This window comes from Lutra lutra, chromosome 15 (assembly GCF_902655055.1).
Source record: "Lutra lutra chromosome 15, mLutLut1.2, whole genome shotgun sequence".
In the NCBI taxonomy this organism is placed as follows: Eukaryota; Metazoa; Chordata; class Mammalia; order Carnivora; family Mustelidae; genus Lutra; species Lutra lutra.
This window is the reverse complement of record NC_062292.1, coordinates 69,881,377-69,899,630: the sequence shown is the minus strand read 5'-3', so window position 1 is coordinate 69,899,630 and position 18,254 is coordinate 69,881,377. Positions and strand designations below refer to the sequence as shown.

General features: G+C 56.9%; 2 protein-coding genes across 6 annotated transcripts; both read right to left on the bottom strand.

The window, feature by feature from the left end:
• Positions 1–243: 243 nt before the first annotated feature.
• On the bottom strand, positions 244–8,313 carry S100A3 (S100 calcium binding protein A3). Its single transcript, XM_047705341.1, has 3 exons — positions 8,010–8,313; positions 986–1,131; positions 244–577 (listed from the first exon to the last, which is right to left on the bottom strand). Exons 2-3 carry the CDS (start codon positions 1,124–1,126, stop codon positions 413–415), a joined length of 306 nt encoding a protein of 101 aa, XP_047561297.1. The 5' UTR covers positions 1,127–1,131; positions 8,010–8,313; the 3' UTR covers positions 244–412.
• A 2,747-nt stretch (positions 8,314–11,060) lies between these two features.
• Positions 11,061–16,554, bottom strand: S100A2 (S100 calcium binding protein A2). 5 transcript variants are annotated; one of them, XM_047705331.1, is made up of 3 exons: positions 16,403–16,554; positions 12,742–12,909; positions 11,061–11,524 (listed from the first exon to the last, which is right to left on the bottom strand). In XM_047705331.1, the coding sequence occupies exons 1-3, from the start codon at positions 16,520–16,522 to the stop codon at positions 11,375–11,377; spliced, it is 438 nt and encodes a 145-aa protein (XP_047561287.1). In that variant the 5' UTR covers positions 16,523–16,554; the 3' UTR covers positions 11,061–11,374. The 5 variants fall into 5 exon arrangements, with proteins under 5 accessions (XP_047561287.1, XP_047561286.1, XP_047561290.1 ...); XM_047705330.1 differs by having other exon boundaries at positions 11,061–11,527; positions 16,403–16,547; XM_047705334.1 differs by lacking the exon at positions 16,403–16,554 and adding an exon at positions 15,950–16,083 and having other exon boundaries at positions 11,061–11,527.
• Between the last annotated feature and the right edge of the window lie 1,700 nt (positions 16,555–18,254).

Below are 18,254 nucleotides of genomic sequence, written 5' to 3'. Positions count from 1 at the left end.
GCCCTGGCATCCTCCTTGACAGCCCAGGGGAGTTGCGCTTCAAAGGCCCCAGAGAGAGAAAGAGACACCCCAAAGCCTCCTCGACCTTGTCCTCAGAAGGATCTCCCCTCCGTGCTTCCTCTAGGCTGACTCACCTGCAGCCTCGTGCCCTCCAGCACAAAAGCCCCACAAAAGCCGGAGAGGAGTGAGGACTCTGCCCCCCACACCCCACAAGCCCAAGAGTCGAGAGCCAAACTGGGGACACCAGTTCTTTATTAGGCGTGAAGTGGACCCTCCAGGGTCAGGGCCTCATCCATGCGGCCACAGGGGGAGGCAGTGCTCTGGGGCTTTTCAGCTGGGACCCTGGGGAGGTCTCTAGCCCCCTGGGTCAGCCCGGCCTGGGCCTCATGTCAGGCGCCCGTGGGAGCAGAGCCTACTGGGAGCAGGGGGGCTCGGGGGGACAGTCCTTGAAGTACTCGTGACAGTAGGTGCACAGGCAGGCCAGGGCACGCACGAACTCCCCGAAGTCCACCTCCCGGTCCTTGTTGGTGTCCAGGACGCTCATGAACTGATGGTAGTCACATTCCCGCAGCTCCGTCTGCGCAGCGTGGGGGGTGGGGGGTGCAGGCTGAGGCAGGGGTGCATGCCCAACCCACCTTCCCCTCCTGGCCGGCCTCCCTGCCTTCCACAGCCCTGGGAGACGAGCCTCAGCCTCCAGCTCTGCCATCTGCCTGCGTCCGCACCCCGCAACCGCCCTTCTCAGGTCCCACCGCCCGCTGCGTGTGGGAATGCTCCCCAGTGCACCCTCGCCGGCCTCCAAGCCACCTGCCAAGCAGCAGGTGTGGCCATGATCTGTCCCCTCACAGACGGGGCCCTGGGACCCCTGCTGCATCCGCTCGCCTCCTCACAGCCTCACCCCTGCCCCACTTGCTCCAAGCAGGTCCCCAGGGCTCTCTCTGCAGTCCGGGCAGGGCCTCCCACACACTGGCCCCCCCCAGGAGCTCACCGGGGTCCAGGTGGGCAGCTCCTTCTGCAGCAGCTCCTTGAGCTCCCCCTGGCAGAGCCTGTGCTTGTCCCCGCCGCGCCCCGAATACTCCTGGAAGGTGCACACGATGGCAGCCACCGCCTGCTCCAGAGGCCTGGCCATCCTCACTGTCAGAGGACATGGAGGTGAGACGCAGCCGGAGGCCCAGCCATGCCTAGGACGTTTCTCAGAGACCGCTCCCACACACTCCTGCTGCCTCCCTCCTCCGAGCAGCCTGGCCCTGACCACTCCAGCCTCTTCTAATTTCTCTCCCTATGACCCCAATGTCATTTTCCTGGACAGAAGTCTTCTTTCCCTACCATCAGGACAAACGCCTCAGAGAGCACCCCACCCCCCAACTGCATCCCCACACTGGGGATCCTTGAGGACTCCCTGGCTGTCTCCCTTCTCTCGACCCTGACATCCAGGAAGGGCTCAGGCCCACGGTGCCCCACCATGAGATAAAGCCTCCAGACCCGCAGGAAATTGCACAAGGAGATACTTGCCCCGTGCCCCCCCTCCTCAGGTCCTTGGAGCAGCTGGGCTTCTCAGGGAGGGGTCAGGTCTGAGAGCAACCCCAGCACCTCACCACCACCCTCACTCATCCCTGCTCCCCTGAACTCTGTCTGGGACCCCCTGTGCATCAGGCCAGCCACACAACCTCAGATGAGCCCGACACTGGGGGGCAGGGCCCTTCCTGTAAACTGGGCTTCATTCCACCTCTCAGGCCTGCTCAGGGACCCAAACTGGCAGTCCACAGAGGGAGCCAGCTCAGGGGTTCGCGGGTCAGTGATTTGCCCCACCTGAAGCTGTCTCCCTGCCCCCTGGGGTCTTGAGCCAGAAGGTTTTGCATAGGAACACCCCTTCTCTCAGAAGGGCAGGCTTTCCTGGAAGTGCCCATCTTCCCCAACCCCACCACCTCTGGGAGGATGCCTCCAGCCTGGGGAACCCTGAAGCAGCTGGGAAGGCCCTGCTAATCCCCTGTGAACCTAGGGCCTTGCTCCCCCAGGGGACAGGAGTGTGCTGCAAGGAGGCCAGGCTGCAAGACGCTCTCCTGGGTGCCCCTCTGCTGGGCCATACAGAACGCCCCCGCCGGCAGGGTTGGGCGCGGGGGTGATGGGGCAGCGCTCAGCCAGAGGTCTCTGTGACAGCCCAGCAGTGGAGCTGGGCGTCTGTGCTTCCAGCAGAGGAAAGGGCCACACGCACAGGGACTAGGGAACCTCAGAGGTGCTTGGCAGCCCTTCTGGGCTCCTGCCAGCCTGGCTGGCACCACCCCAGGGGGCTTTTACAGAAGCTGGGTGCCTAGAGCCTGAAGGGAACCCTCTCTTCCCTGTGAGGCCCCCACCCCTGCCAGACCTCCGCACTGCACACCCCTAACCCAAACTTCCAGATGGCCCTTCACTGTACCGAGGACCACTGAACCCACCATAGCTGACTTCCAGCACCTGGCCAGTACCTGCAGTGCTCGTCCCTCTGCCCCCAGGCCTGGCTCCCAATCCAGGGCAGAACCCAAGCAGCTGGCACTCACCACAAGTGTTGGTTTCAGCTGTAGGAGGGTAGAGACGGGGCGTCCCTATTTCTAGTCTCCCAGCGAAGGAAGGGAGCAATTATGAGGGCCCAAGTAGGTCAAGCTGAGGGTGCCCCCAGGGGCTCCCCTGCCTCCTTCCCTGGCGGCCCTTATTATGGTCCCCTAGGGCCCACCCACCCATGCATACATCAAAGGGCCATTTGGGGCCACAGACAACCCCCTTATTGCTCACCCCCAGAGCTGGGAACAGGGCCCAACACACCCCGTTCCCCGTCCAGCCTCTGTCAGAGGAGACAAGACGGGCTAATCCATCCCATCCACGCCCCCTTCTTCACTCTGGAAGCACACATAGCTTCACCCCCAGAGAATCCCTGTGCCGGAGGGGATCCTGGAGAGCGTCTGCTCAGCCCCATTTGCAGGCGAGAACACGGAGGCCTGAGACAGCCTCCCTGCATGACCAGGTCAGTGGTTCTTTGTCACTTTGGGCTGTGGCCTGCTCTCTCCCCTGAGGAGACCATCTGCAGGGTGTCTAGAAGGCTAAGAGGAAGGCAAGCTGCTCCGAGGGGCCCTTCCCAGTCAGGCTGACCTCTCTGCGGCCCACAGCCCACTGCCCTAAGTGCTGTGAGTGGGCTCAGACCCTGCAGGCTCCCCTGCGTGTGCAGCCCCCAGGTCTGTGTCCTGTCCTCTGTTCCTTGAGGTCTGATGGGATGGGGCCTGGGTGTCCTCTGGCTCTCAGCTGGAGTATGTAGCCCTTTGGGGTCCCAGCATTATGGAGGCTGTCCCCCTTGTCTCCCCTCCTCAGTGAGCCCTGGGCTTCAGCTCCCATCTTCCTAACTCCACAGACACCCTGGCTCAGCTCAGCCTGTGCTCTCAGGGTGTGAGGGGCCCTGGAGCGCGGCTCAGCTCCTAGAGTTGGTTTCCCTTAGATTTTGGTCTCCTCACTCCTTACTGCCCTGTGAGCTCCTCATTGCTTTGAAACATGCTTTTTAATTCTGTCCAGCACTGTGGTTGTTTTTAGTGGGAACAGGCCCTCTGTATCACTATGACTCTAGTCTGTCTCTCACGCCCCCTTCCCCATTTCATAGCAGGAGAACCCAAGACCCAGGAGAGTGTGTGGAAAGCGGATGGGGAGGTCAGCGCCCAGGCCTCGGAGGAAGCCTGTTGCTGGTGGAGGCAGCCAGAGAGCTCAGGCTGCCCTGACCCCAGCCCTTCCTCTGCACCCAGACTTTGTCTTGCATCATCTCCATGGGGACGCAGCTCCTGTGGGGAAGGGGAATGAGCAGGGGTGGGTAGGGAAGGGAGAGCTGTGATTAGCCCTGTTTTATAGGCAAGGTTACAAGGAGGAGGGGACAGAAGGGGCCCCAGCAGTTGCCTCCCTTCTAGGCCAAACACCTGTCCCTGTGACCGCACAGTTCTGCTCCCAGCCTCCTCACCGCCCCTGGCCACAGGTCACCCCACCCTCCCGCCTTCCCTTCCCTCACGGTCGGTGATTAGGGGTAATAATGGCGACCACTTCCGAGGATGGCTGTGGGCTTGGAGGGGTTAATACATATAAAGCTCACAGATAGATGGTGTCAGGCACACGGTAAGGGCACACATGTCAGCTGAGAGGCAGGTCACTGTCCGGGGTCGCTTAACAAGTGGCCACCCGAGCGCCATTTGTCGTTCCTGTCGTCATTTTTCTTTTAAGGATCTTATTTATTTATTTGACAGAGAGAAAGAGGGAGCACAAGCAGGGAGAGAAGCAGGCTGGAGAGGGAGAAGCAGGGCTCCCACCGAGCAGGGAGCCTGACGCAGGACTCGATCCCAGGACCCCGAGATCATGACCTAAGCCAAGGGCAGCCGCGGCACTGACAGAGCCCCCCAGGCAGCCCACGTGTCATTTAAAGGCACCTGTCCAAGGCACTGTGGGCACAGTCGTAAGTAAAACACCCCAGGCCCGGCTCTGCGCGACTGACAACCTAGTGGGGGACACAGTGGTGACAAGTGGGAGGACGCCAGGCTGGCGGCAGGCCAGCAAGAGCCACAGTGCAGGGCCAAGGGAAGGAGGCTGGTGGCCGGCGGGCGCTGCGTGTGCCTGTGTGGTCTCAGAGGCCCCAGCATCCCTCAGTTCGGAAGGGGCTGCCCTCTGTCTGCCTGCTGCGGGGGAGGGGCAGGAGCTCGCCCAGGACAGACGGCACTTTGGGGTGGGAGGACCCCCATGGAAAGAGTCCCTCACCGGAGGCCCCCGCCAGCCCCACCACGCTCTCGCCACCCGACCTCGGACTTGCCCTTCGCCTGGTTTGGACCTTCATTTCCTCGCCTCCAGAGTGGGTCAGAACCCCCGTGGGAAGGCGCTCTGTGCCCCTCACTGTTCCGGCCCCCTGAGACCCCTTAGTGCAGGCCACCCGGAGAGGGGCGGTGGGAAGAGGGAACAAGGCCCTCCTCACCCAGTCATTTCCTGCGGCCCCCCTGAGCGCCCCTTCCTGCAGTGCTTCCAGAGACCACCGTCCGAGGCCCAAGGGGGGCCACCACCTCCTTTCCCACGCCCGTTGTCCTCCGCGTCCCTTGCTTCTGTACCCGCAGGCTCTCCCCCTCGCTGCCCAGCTGCGGGCACCCAAGCCGACCGCCGAGGTAGACAGCCCACCTGGAAGGTGAGGGAGACTGGCCTGTGGGTGTCAGTGTGGGAGCAGAGGGATCTGCCTTGGCAGGACTCCCTGCAGCACTGACTTCTGTTTGCTTCCCACCCCCCCTCCTTCCCGCCCCTCCTCTCCGCTGGCCCCCGTAGTCACCCCCAGGCTTTGAAAGGCTCCTGGGAAGCTGTGTTGCCCTCTGAAGGTCAGCGTGGGGTTCTGCACCTCAGGGAGAAATAAGCGTGTCCTAGAACACTACCACATTCCTGTGCTTGCTCCGAAAGGACCTGGGCCCAGGGGTCAGGGAGAGCACCCCCCAATCCCACAGCCCCATGGGGCTGGCAAACTGCTGTCATACTGACCCCCCTTCTGTCTCACCATCTAAGCCCCATAAGGGGAGGTGATGAGGGGGGTTTGATTACTGGGGCTGGAACCACGGAGGCCTTTGCTGGGGAAAGGGTCTAAACTGAGACCAAAGAGAGCCTGTGGAGCGTAGAATACTATCTCTTTTGACGGCCAAGCCAGTTGTGCCCATTTCCCAGATGGGATCAGTGAGTCAGTGGGGAGCACATGTGACCTGAAGACAGGAGCACAGGGGGCCCTCATTCATTCCTTCCCCTGTCTCAGAAGCCAACTTGGATGTCAGTATCTCTTTTCCTAGAGGGTTAAAAGGCTTCCAGGGGTAGACCCTGAAGAGCAAAAGCCAAGGGAACGTAGGTCCCGACCCTGACGGGAGGGGTGACTGTCCTGGGGAGGGCCTCCCAGCTGCCACTCCAGGAGGACGGAGGAAGAAACCAGGCCCAGGCACCTTTGAATGGTGCCATTTTCTGGACTTTTCCACCCTCTGCCTCAGCAGAGACTTTGTGGCAGGACCATTACAACCTGCTAGGGAAGTCTGGTGTTCATCAGTCTGTCAAATGCACAGAAGGAAAAGGAATCAGCCCCATTTAGGGGCGCCTGGGGGGCTCAGTCGGTTGGGCGTCTGCCTTCAGCTCAGGTCATGATCACTGGGTCACGGGATCAAGTCCCACATCGGGCTCCCTGCTAGTCAGGGAGCCTGCTTCTCCTTCTCCCTCCACTGCTCCCCCTGCTTGTGCCCTTTCTCTGTCTCTGACAAATAAATAAACAAAATATATAAAATATTGTTTTTAAAAAGTTAGCCCCATTCAGCCCTAGCCAGCTGAGGCCAGTCTCCACCAGCCCACAGAGTCCAAGAGTGGGGAACTGTGCTCCCGCAGAAGCCAGGACCCATTGCACGCGTGCAGACCGCCATCGAATGGGCCGGGTCTCCCCTGGATTCATCCGGACACCAAGAACATCTGACTCGGCTCCCTGGGGTCCCCTTTCCTTCCCACAGAGCCTGCGGCTTTGGAGGTGGCTGAGGAAGAGGAGGAAGGCCCGGACTGTTCCTCCACATCCCACGTCTTAGATGTGAGGTGTTTCCTTACATTTCCCAACCTCTCCCAGCCCCTGCCTCCTCGTCTGTGACGTGCAGTGACCACCAGCACACCCATCCTTTAATCGTGGGGATTCTGGGAGACTGTGCTCCCACAGGCCCAGCAGAGAGCCCCGCCAGAAGGAGACGTCCAGGAATGGTCACACTTCTCCCTCCTGTTTCCTCATCTCCAGGGAGCCCAGAGGCCAAGAGACACACAGGCTCCGTGAGAGCTGCCCTGGGCACAGTAATCGCTGTGACCACCACTTCCTGACCCTCTTCTCCTGGCTCTGTCCCCTCCAGGACGTTAGGGAGATGGGTTTCTCTCATTGCTGGGCCGGCCAGGTTGCCGCACCCGCTCCAGATGCGCCATTCAGCAGAACAGTGAGAACAAGCATGTTGTCCGGGCACCTTGGCGCTGGGGAACCGTCCATCTCTGGGCAGCTCTAGTCTCTAGTCTGAGGCACTGTGCCCAAGAGTGCTCACCAAGCAGCCGAGTTTCCCAGGAAGTAAGAAAACAATTTAGGAAAATATTGTCTATTGCGTGTCTACTGCCTATCCCCTCTTTCCTTGTTACTGAAACTCATTCTTGGGATGCTGGGGTGACTCAGCAGGTTGAGGGCCCAGCTCTTGGTCTCAGCTCAGGTCCTGATTTCAGGATCTTGAGATCGAGCCCCGCCCTAGGCTCTGCTCGTCCCTCTCCCTCCGCCTCTGCTCCCCCAGCTGCTCCCACACACATGCGCTTGCATGCTCATGCTGTCTCTCTCTCTCTCTCTCTCTCGATCTAAATAAATAGAATCTTTAAAAAAATTTTTCTTTCAAAGTGTCAACATGCTCACGTAAAAATCCCTGGTTGCAGGGGCACCTGCATGGCTCAGTGGGTTAAAGCCTCTGCCTTTGGTTCAGGTCATGATCTCAGGGTCCTGGGATCGAGCCCCGCACCGGTTCTCTGCTCAGCGGGGAGCCTGCTTCCTCCTCTCTCTGCCTGCCTCTCTGCCTGCTTGTGATCTGTCAAATAAATAAATAAAATCTTTTAAAAAAAAGTCCCCGGTTGCAGCTTGACTAGCCATACTACATCTCTAAAACCAAAGAGATGCAAGAAATCCCTAGAGAGAGTACTTTTTAATAACATAATAATGATTATAATTGTTACAATCATTGCCATAATAAAAAGGCAAAGTCTGAGGGAAGGCTTTTTGCACCTTCCAGACTGGAACATGGACAGTGAAACCTGGAGGTACAGCAGCCGTCTTGTGATCATGAAGCAGCATGCACGAGGGGAAAAGCATATACACTAAAGGTTACAGAGCAAAAAAGCACAGAAAAGACACTGAGTGGTACGGCATCTCTGCACCCCTAAACCAACGCTAAACTGCCCACCCCAGACTTCTCGTTATGTAAGACGGTTAAACACCATGGAAATAACTTCACCTGCACCTCACAGCTGAATACACGCCAGACTGTAGAGAACTTGACATCTGTGCGCGGAGTCCTCCAGGGAAAGAATCTGAAGCAAGCACCTGGCCGGTGCGGGAGGGAAGACAGAGATACGCCTCGCCAGAAAGCCAAGGGACCTTGCTATGAGATGACAAAATATTCGGCCAAACTGTCCTTTGATGTATCTTGGGATGCCGGCCAAAGCAAACCCTAAATGCTGTGATAGAGGAAGTGGTAGGAAAGGTTTAGAAAGTTAGCGTGAGCTGGTTCCTCGCAAGAGGGGTTGCTGCTGCTACAGAAACCAGGCAGGCGCCGTTGGCTTTGGGACCAGGTAATCAGTGAAAGCTAGAAGGACCTCAAGGGGGTTAGCAGTGATAATTTGGAGGGCAGTGAGGAAATTGTTACCGAAGGCTTGAGAAAAGGTGACCCCTAGGGACACCTGGAAGACTCTGTTGGTTGAGCATCTGCTTCAGCTCGGGTCATGATCCTGGGGTCCTGGAACTGAGTCCCACATCTGCTCAGCAGGGAATCTGCTTTTCCCTCTCCCTCTGCTGCTCCCCCTGCTTGTGCTCGCTCTCTCGCTCTCTCTCTCTCTGTCAAATAAATAAATAAAATCTTAAAAAAAAGAAAAAGAAAAAAGAAAAGAAAGAAAAGATGAGCCCTAGTATATGGTCGTGGAATGTCTGGGAGCATTTCGGTCCATGGTAATAGGAAATTAGAAGGACTACCAAATGAATCCGTGGACCCAGCTGAGATGTTTAGACAGAACACTGAAAGTGCCTACTTCTTCTGATGACCCTGATCAAATATGAGAAGAAAGAGACAACCTGAGAAGGAACTGCTCAGGTTTTTTAGAGGAATTATAGAGGGTCCAGAAAAGTCTTTATGGCCAGCACATGGTTCTCAAAGTAATAAATGGCTTCAGGACAAATGTCAAATCCAGGGCCTGTCACTAAAGAGGGACTCAGGATAGAAACGAAGTCAAAGGCATAGACTTGGAAAGATTGAAGGGCAAGTCTCACAGGTTTTCTCAGATAAACAAGTTGGCTTCTAATAATTTTAGAATTATGCTGCTCAGATGCTTTCAGACCAGAGGCCCTCACTCCCAACTCCCTGATTCTCAGTCTAGGTAAGAGAGACAAATCTTAGAGAGATTTGTAAGTGTGGCATTTTTATAATTAAGTGAATTATAAGCTGATATACAGGAAGCCAACATTTTTTTTTAGATTTCTTTTTAAGGGTTTTATTTATTTATTAGAGAGAGACTGAGAAAGAGAGAGAGAGCCCTCAATATTTTGAAAGGAATTACATAATCTGGGGCTGAAAGGGATAGAGACAGTTCAAAGAAAAGAAGCTTTGGGTTGTCAACTTCCTTTGGGCAGGGGGCAGCTACAAACACAAACATTTCTTATGGAAAATAAAAGAGTTAAAGAGAATGAAACCAACTGCGGAGAGTCTGGACCCACAAAGAACCACACACAGGGAGTAGAACTGGGCCCTCGTCAGGAATCTGGTGGCATGTGTCTGACTCCGTTTCAGAGTTGCTGTGGATCAAGGACACATCTGTGACCAGGAGTCTTGGTCCTCCATCTGTCTCACCTCCATGCACCAAACGTGCGTGGGTCTTCAAGGCAAGGGAATTGTTCTTGAGGGGCTGCAGTCACGGTCGCCCAGATTGGGGCCTGGCAGAGATAACAAGACAAGACCCTGGATCTCACGCTGATGCCTTGACAGTTCTTGGGAAGGAGGTAGCTACGTTCTGCACATGGTTGCTAGAAGTCGGACGATGGTACACAGCCTCTGAGATGGCCTCTGTCGATTTTGTGCTACTGCCCCTCACGTGCAAAGATGGAGCCTAACTCCCTTCCCCTTGAATCTGGGTGGGCCTAACGACCTGATCAATAGAATGCAGCCTAAGTGACATTCTTGGATTTCTGAAATGAATCTTAAGATGCCCCACAGCCCCCACTGGGACACCTTGGGCTGCTCCCTTGGGGGCCACTCCCTGTCAGAACCTAGCTGCCACGCTCTGAGAAGCCCAAGCGACACCGAGGGGTCGTGGTAGGTGCTCCAGACAGCTGCCACAGAGCTCCCGGCTCCCAGCTAACCGCCGGCGCCGGCTGCCGGGCCCATTGAATAAGCTGCCTTGGAAGCTGAATGCATTTGAGCTTTCAGATGACTCCAGCTCCAACAACTGTCTGCAGCTGCTTGAAGAGTCCTAAATGAGAACCCCATTGACCAAATGCCGTCTCCTTATAGGCCCTTGACAGATAATAAATCTGTTTTAATTTACCAAGTGTAGGGTGATTTGTAATGCAACGATAGGTCACCAGAACAGCATCTCTAAGTCACTGAACCAAACCTCAATTGCGTATCTCACACTTCTTTCATAAGGCATTTAAATCCTAATTTATATATGCCATTCTTAGTCGGGTTACCTGTGCCTTACAACTGAGTATGTTCCTAATTGGTAGAGAATTTGGTAACTAGAAGTGGGATCCATTAAAAAGTGAGCAAGAGAGAATCTAACATGGGTAATTAATTGAGGAGAAGAAAGAATAAAATACGAGGATCTCACCTTTGGTGGCTGGAAAGTCAGTGATCTTGTTAGGAAGTGGCAAAGCGTTCGGTCAGGCTGTCACCTGCTGGACCACACGGTGCAGAACAGATGGCAACCTCGCTACAGGTGTAGGGAAAATGGTAGGGAAAAAATCAGGATGCTGGTATGAACTAGCGCCCGGTAGCTTTCAGCAGAGACCCACAAGAGAAGAATGAACTCAAACTGGAACCCATCTGAAAGCAGGTATCAAAAGAAATACAACTTTGCTAAAACAGGGCCACTGCCTGTGGTCTGCAACCTGATAAGAAGTCTTCAGCGAGAAGGTCCGCTGGGTTGTTTAGATGCCTTCTGCCTCTTGAACAGATCTTAGTTGCACGGATGGCTCACGGTATGGAACGTCGAGGTCTGTCCTTTGTTCTGAGCATACCCTTCCTTCTTTGTTAGGATTTTCTATTTTTATGAAATGACAGTGATGATGGATGGTATTTGCCTTTTTTAATATCTTTATTTGGAAAAAAAAATATTAGCAAACTATCTCAAATTTTTACCGGCATTTGAAATGCCAAACTCTGGGACTTGAGGGGCAGCTCTGGCCTTGCAGATATTTCCAGAAAAGTCAGAGCCCAGAGGGGTGGGATCTAAGGATGCTCTTATTGTCCAGCAACCCAACTCAGCCAGCCAGGGGATGGGGCATCACTGAGCAATTAAAATATGATCAACAGAAATGTTTATTGGGTACAAAAGGGGTAGCTAGAGTCCTCGTGGGTCCAGGAGGGCCGTGGCCAAGCAGGAGCCCCGCTCACAGCCGGTCCGGGGCATCCTGGAAGAACTCGTTGCACATGATAGTGACCAGGGCCAGAAAAACAGCGTATTCCTGGAAGTCCACCTGCTGGTCGCTGTTCTCGTCCAGGTCGCCCATCAGCTTCTTCAGGCCCTCCTCATCCACCTTCTCCTGAAAGTGAGACAGAACGGCTCAGAGGCTGCTCCCCACCCCACACCCCTACGGGTCAGAGCCCAGCCCTCCCTTGGCACTGGGCAGTGGGTGAGCGGTAGGCAGGGCGCCCCCTGGGAGCTACAAAGAGGCCCCATGAGTGAGGACAGGTGGGCGTTCACTGGGAAGGTCGCCAGCTGCCCCTGCCAGGAGCAAGGAGCACCCAGGTCCTCCCTAGCCCAGCGAGGTGGGCGTCACTCTCCCACTTCACTGATGAAGAAACTAAAAATTTTTGAATTCAGAAAAGGCAAATATTTTATTTATTTATTTAAAGATTTTATTTATTTACTCGACAGACAGAGATCACGAGTAGGCAGAGACGCAGGCAGAGAGAGAGGAGGAAGCAGGTTCCCTGCTGAGCAGAGAGCCCGATGCGGGGCTCGATCCGAGGACCCTGGGATCACGACCCGAGCCGAAGGCCGAGGCTTAACCCACTGAGCCACCCAGGCACCCCAAGGCAAACATTTTAATACCAACCAAAATGAAACCAAATTAGAAAAGCTTAACCAGGGGTGCCTGGGTGGCTCAGTGGGTTGGGCCACTGCCTTCGGCTCGGGTCATGATCCCAGGTCCTGGGTTCGAGCCCCACATCGGGCTTTCTGCTCAGCGGGGAGCCTGCTTCCTCCTCTCTCTCTGCCTGCCTCTCTGCCTACTTGTGATTTCTCTCTGTCAAATAAATAAATAAAATCTTTTAAAAAAAAGAAAAGCTTAACCAAAAAAAAGCATTAAAGAAATAAAGGGCATGCACCACAAGTTCAATGCCTGAGACCTGACTTTTTTAATTCTTCAGGGGTCAATACAGGGCAGGGGAGGGGCAAACTGAAAGCTGACAGCATTTCTCTGCCACTGCCCCAGGGCGCACACGTGTCTCCCAATGCAACTTCTTAGTTTGGCATATAACATGGCAAGTAAGAGCGAGAGAGCTGTGTGCTCTTGGACCAGTCACCTCCCCTCTCTGGGCTTTGGCTTGACCCAGGCAGGGTATTGGACAGATGGACAGCTGTCCATCCTCTGGAGAGCCACAGGGACAGCAGAAACAGGGCACGCCTAAGTGCCTGGGCCCCAGCCACCCCCCCCCCCGCCCATGAGGTCACGCCCTGTGTCTGCTTCACTAGGCACCCCCCCACACACACACACACACATCAGGACCCCCCAACCCAGCCAGCCCCACTCACCCCAACAAAGCTGGGCAGCTCCTTGTGCAGAAGTGCCTTCATCTCCCCCTTACTCAGCTTGAACTTGTCACCCTCTTGGCCAGAGTACTTGTGGAAGGTGGCGACCATCACAGCCAGTGCCTGCTCCAGGGGACTGGACATCTTGGATCTGGGGCCACAGGGGTGGATCTGGGTGGGAGGTGATGGGGAAATTCAGCCCAGCCCACAGGACACTCTACCCTTGTGCCCCAAAGTGCCTCTCCAAACCCCTCTCTGCCTCTCCCCTGAGACCATTCCTCCCTAAGGAGTCGTCTCCCCCAGACGAGGGACCCCTAAGGCCAGAGGAAGTGTCTAAGTATGTTTCCTCCACTGGACCAAGGACCCTCAGAGGAGAGAGATGGACATTCCCACACACTGGAGACCTCTGAGCCGAGGGCGCTCTCTCCATCAGACAGTGTAGAGGTGAAGGCCCCTGAGCGACCCTCCCCACCAGGAAGAATCCTATGGGGATTGGTACTAAAGGAATGACATGTCCTGGGCCCTGGGAATGGCAGGACAGAACTCAAGCCATTCTTTCCATGGCTCTGCCTCTGAGCATGCTCTGAGCAGCCCCCAGGGGGCTTAGGGGGAGTGCTGGGGTGAGGACCCGTACCCTGTGTCAGCGGTAAGTAACGTCCTGGGCCCACCCCGCTAGCTCTGCCTTCTCACTCGGGAAGAGAAGGGAAGGGGCAGAGGGCTGGGCACCATGCAGCTCCTCAGGGCAGGGACCCAGGCAGGCCCACACACTTGAGATCCCTGGCTCTTGTCCCTTAAGTCCTGATGGATTCCAGGACTTTGGAAAAACAAAACCCAAGACTCTCGTTAAAGCACCACCCTCCACACCTCCTCTTCCTGGGCCTAGGCCCCCAGAAGGGTCCCTAATCTGCGATGCCCAGACCGTGAGACCCAAGAGAAGGCCTCAGAGCAACCTGTAAACTGAGACCTCACAGAAGAGCCTGGAACAGCCCTCAGTTGGGCACATCACACAAGGTTCCCCAAAGGGAGAGACCCAGAATGAAAAAACTGCAGACAAAGACTGAGACCACGGGCACCCCCAATCAGCCCGCAGCAAGACAGAAGCACTCACCAGACCAGATGACAGAGAGGCTCTGGAAGGAAAGCAAAGAGCCAGGCGCCCACACTGGGGTTTATATGCCTACCGCACTGGCCCCCAACCTGGCATTTGAAGGAAATCAAACCTGCCCTAACCTGATTAGCCAAAGCCTGGCCTCCGCCACCCCCAGCCACTCCCCGCCGACCCCGCCCTCCCAGAGACCTCCAGCTCCACCGCTAGAGGAAGGCCAAGCTGGGGTGGGGGGGCCGGAGGGGGGGTCCCGGTGTCACGGGGAAGGGGTGGCCTGGGCCCAGGGTGAGGGGCGGTCGCCCCTGTTTGTGGGCCTCAAGTCTCAGGCTGGGCCTTGCTCGTATGACACATACTTGCGAGCCACAGCTCACTTGTGAGTCAGAGGCTCCAAGCCTCCAGGGACTTCCCAGGCCTGTGTGTGTGTGTGTGTGTGTGTGTGTGTGTGTGAGTCTGTCTGTCTGTCTGTCTGTGTCTGTGTGTGTGTCTCTGTGTGTGTGTGCGCACACCCGCGTGCAAGCTGTCTTCGAGGACTCACTGGGGGGAGCTTCGAAGCTGGCCGCGAACTCCGCTCGGTACAGTAGTAAGAGAAGCACCTTCCCACCTTGCGCGGCCCGCTGTGGGGGGGAAGGCGTCGGGAAGGAGCCAGGGAAGGGGGAGAGACCGCCGAGCTGTGCTCACCGCGCAGTCGGGGTGAGCCCGTCAGGGTGCGCTGTATGGACGCCCCTGGGGGGTCCAAACGGAGACGGGAAGGCTTGGGGGACGGGCAAGTGCGCAGGGCCTGGACAGCTCCGGGAGCAAGAGGCCGAGGCCGGAGCTGGGCAGGCCGCAGTCACCGCCCTCCTCACCCCACCCCTGCAGACCCCGCCCCGCCCCCGGAGAAAGGCCTGCGCTGCAGCCCGTCAGGACCCAGCCCAGGGGCGGGGTTTTTAGAGAAGACCGGGCTTCGGGCTGCCCCCTGCCAGGCGCCCCTGCCTGGCGCCCCTGCCGCCGCCCTTTGTCTACCCCCACCAGTCTGGGCACCGCCCTTCCGGCCGACAGGCTCCCTCCCCCTCCAGATGTCCAGCAGCTGCTTTCCCTTCCCCCAACGCCCCAGGGCTAGGTGACTCACCCCCTGTTCCAGGCCCAGATGCCCAGGCAGTGACTCAGCTGCGCTTGCCTCCTCCCGAAGGCCCCAGCGGTGCTTGCAAACACCAGCCCACCCTGGGAGCGGAGGGTGCTAGCGTGGAGACCCTTCATGGGCCCCCTCTGGGAGCTTGGCATCAGACACCACAGAGGAGCTGGGACTGAGAACCGACAGGATCAGATGGATGCCAGGCTGCTCTCTCCTGGGCCGCCTCGGGGCTCGGGCAGCCTGAACGTGCAGATGGGGTCGGCCCTTGGAGACCCGGGGTCCCCAACTCTCTCAGGCACACCCCCCCACCCCGCTGTGCTACTGCTCCTCCCTATCAAGCCCTATTTCCTGTAGAACTTGAAACAAAAGTCCTTCACCCCGAGGGTAAAGCCCAGTGGGCGCCATTCGTGACCTTTTGCACTTCTTCCATTTCACCTCAGGACTTTGGTGAATGCCTGTGAGGCTCAGGCATCACAGTGGCCCCCATGGCTTCTCCCCAGGCCTGGAGGTGAGGCGCTTGGACTCTGGCGCCCACCAGCTTCCCAACCCCTCCACACACACCCTAGCCTGGGTCCCTGCGCCTTGAGCACACCATACCTGCAGCTAGTACTCTGAGACCCACTGCTTGTGCTGACACCTGCTCCCCACCTCGCTGCCTGTTGAAATCCCAGCTGTCCTTCAAAGGCCCGGTAAATGCCACCTACTTGGTGGAGACTTCCCCAGGCCCAGCCAGACCCCATCTCTATCTGCTCCATCCCATACAAGGACTCCTTTTGTCCTTGTGCACTAGCGCGTCTGCCCTGGGCAGAATCATTCCAGTGCGAGTCTTCTCTTGCCTTCACCCCACACGGTGAGCTCACTTGGCAGGGACTGGGTCTTACTGGTCTCTGCACGAACAAAGGTCTCACACATAGCCTGTGCCAACCACTGTTTATGATTACTGAGCACAGCGGGGGTGCTGGGGAAAGTATTCAGGACCCAAGGGACCTCTTCACCTCCCAAATCACAGCAAGGGTTCTGTTACCAAATCATAACTTCTCCAGATCCCAGGAGTGGCCCTTAGACTCTGGGCTGGAAAACAGCTTCTGGAAGCTGCAAACCCCTGAGGAAACACCACTCCAGCCTGGGGCCTGGGGAGGGAGGGAGCTGAGCAAGGGCCCCAGCAGCAGGGATGGAGATAGTGGAAACTGGGAGAGAAGGTCGGAGAGCCACAGAAACAGAAGGAAATGAGAGAGTGGAGAGAGCCACTGATTACCAGGGCAGCACTTGGAGACCTGGTATCACTGTGCAATGATCCAGGGCGTTCCCAGGGCCCGCCACGGGGCTGACATTGGGGCACACCTGCTGTGTGCTCCGTTCCTCCCCAGGAACCGAGGCCCAGATGGAGCCCATCAAGCAGCCAGATTCCTGGGATGGGTGCAAATCACATTAATCTGCCACTAACTCACAGTGTGGGTTGAGTAACGCCCACCCAGTCTGCAGAACAGAATGGGAGGGTTGGACAGAATGACCCAGAGTCCAATCCCGGTCCACATTCTCCAGAGAGCACAGCTGGGCCATGGGCACATCCCTAGCGGTGACTCTGCCTGTGACCAGCTTGGATAGCTGGGTCAGGGCTCCCTATCCACGCTCCTGCCTGGGCCAGAGCCCTGCCTCATGTCCCCGCCTGGCTCCTGCCCCCTGGTGGTTGAGACCTGCGGTTGCTGGTGGATCTCACCACCCCACCCCACCCCCACCCCTCCTCCCTACCACCTGGTCCACAGCCCTCCACCTGCTCTGCCCCTGACTCAGGAAGGAAGATGCAGTGCTGACTCACCTCCAAGGGGCCTTCCCACACCCACACCCACACCCTCACACCTGCCTGACACGTCAGCTGTTTCCTGGACAGTCCCTGTTAAAAGCCTTAAGCACTCGGGCGGGAGGAGCAAGGGGGCATAAGTGGCTGAACACTGCCAAGCTCTGCCCACACACCCCTCTCCTCTCCCCGGAGCAGCACAGCAGAAAGAGAAACGGCCCCAGTGTCCGGGCCCCAGGCTGAAGCCCTGGCATTCCCTCTGGTTCACCAGGTGACCCTGGCCAGGTGTACCGCACCCCTGACCTTCCACCTTTCCACCACAAGAATCCCTTTTATTAGTCCTCTACCCCCAAAAAATGTATTTTTAAATATTTTCTTTTTTTTTTTTTACGATTTTATTTATTTATTAAGAGAGAGTGAGTGAGAGTGAGAGATGCCACCTCCTGACGGTGCACAGGAGAAGAATGAGACACAAAGAGAGTGGGGGCAGGGGGCGACAGTCATTCTCCCTGGGCTGTCAGGAGGGTTAGGGTTGTCAGGAGGCAGCAGAGAGAGACCACAGCTTGGAGGGGGAGAGAGCAGAGGGAGAGGGAAAAGCAGGGAGCCTGACTTGGGGCTGGATCCCAGGACTCCAGGATCATGACCTGAGCGGAAGGCAAACACAACCCACTGAGCCACCCAGGACCCCCGATTTTCTCTTAACAAACTGCATTAAATAACGTCCCTAAGTACCCCTGATAGCATGATCAGCACAAGGAAACTTGGTTATCACCATGCAATGATGCAGGGCGTTCCCAAGGCCAACCATGGGGCTGACATTGGGGCGCACCTGCTGTGTGCTCCGTGATTTCTGTATACTATTGCATTTAATTTACACGACTATCCCAGGAAGTGGGTACGATCTCACCCACTTTACAGAAGAGGAAACTGAGGCTCAGGCAAGTTTGCCCAGGTTCACCCAGTTAACAAGGCATAAGGAACATAGGCTGTCACAACGGAAAGCCTCCTCTGCAAGCCCGGATCCCTGGGAAGCCCTGGGAAGCCCTGGGATTTCTAACCTTCCCACTCCAACAGGGCGCACTGCCATTCTCCCACCACACCCACACCTGGCCACCTGGCCCCATTGCTCAACCTCCCCAGAGCCCAGGGAGCATCTTCGAGCCCCGCCCCTCTCCTCTTGCCTCCGTTGAAAGCAGACGTGAGAGGACCCTTCCTCAGGTCTTCCACCTCCCTTGGTAACCCTCTGTACCACAGATGCCACCACCATCCTCCTGATGACCCAGACCGGAAACCTGGCTGTCCTCCTGCTTCCCTCCACTGCCCTCCACGGCTTTCTCAGTGCTGCTTGTCGCTGTCACACTGCCCGAGTGTGGTTGTAGACACAACCGGACCCTTCTCCTGCCCTGGCATTGCCCCCCTCGTCCCCCCCTCCTCAGCTCTGCCACCAGAGTGATCTTCCTAAATCCACACGTGAGCATGTCAGCGCTCAGGTGAAAGCCTTGTGA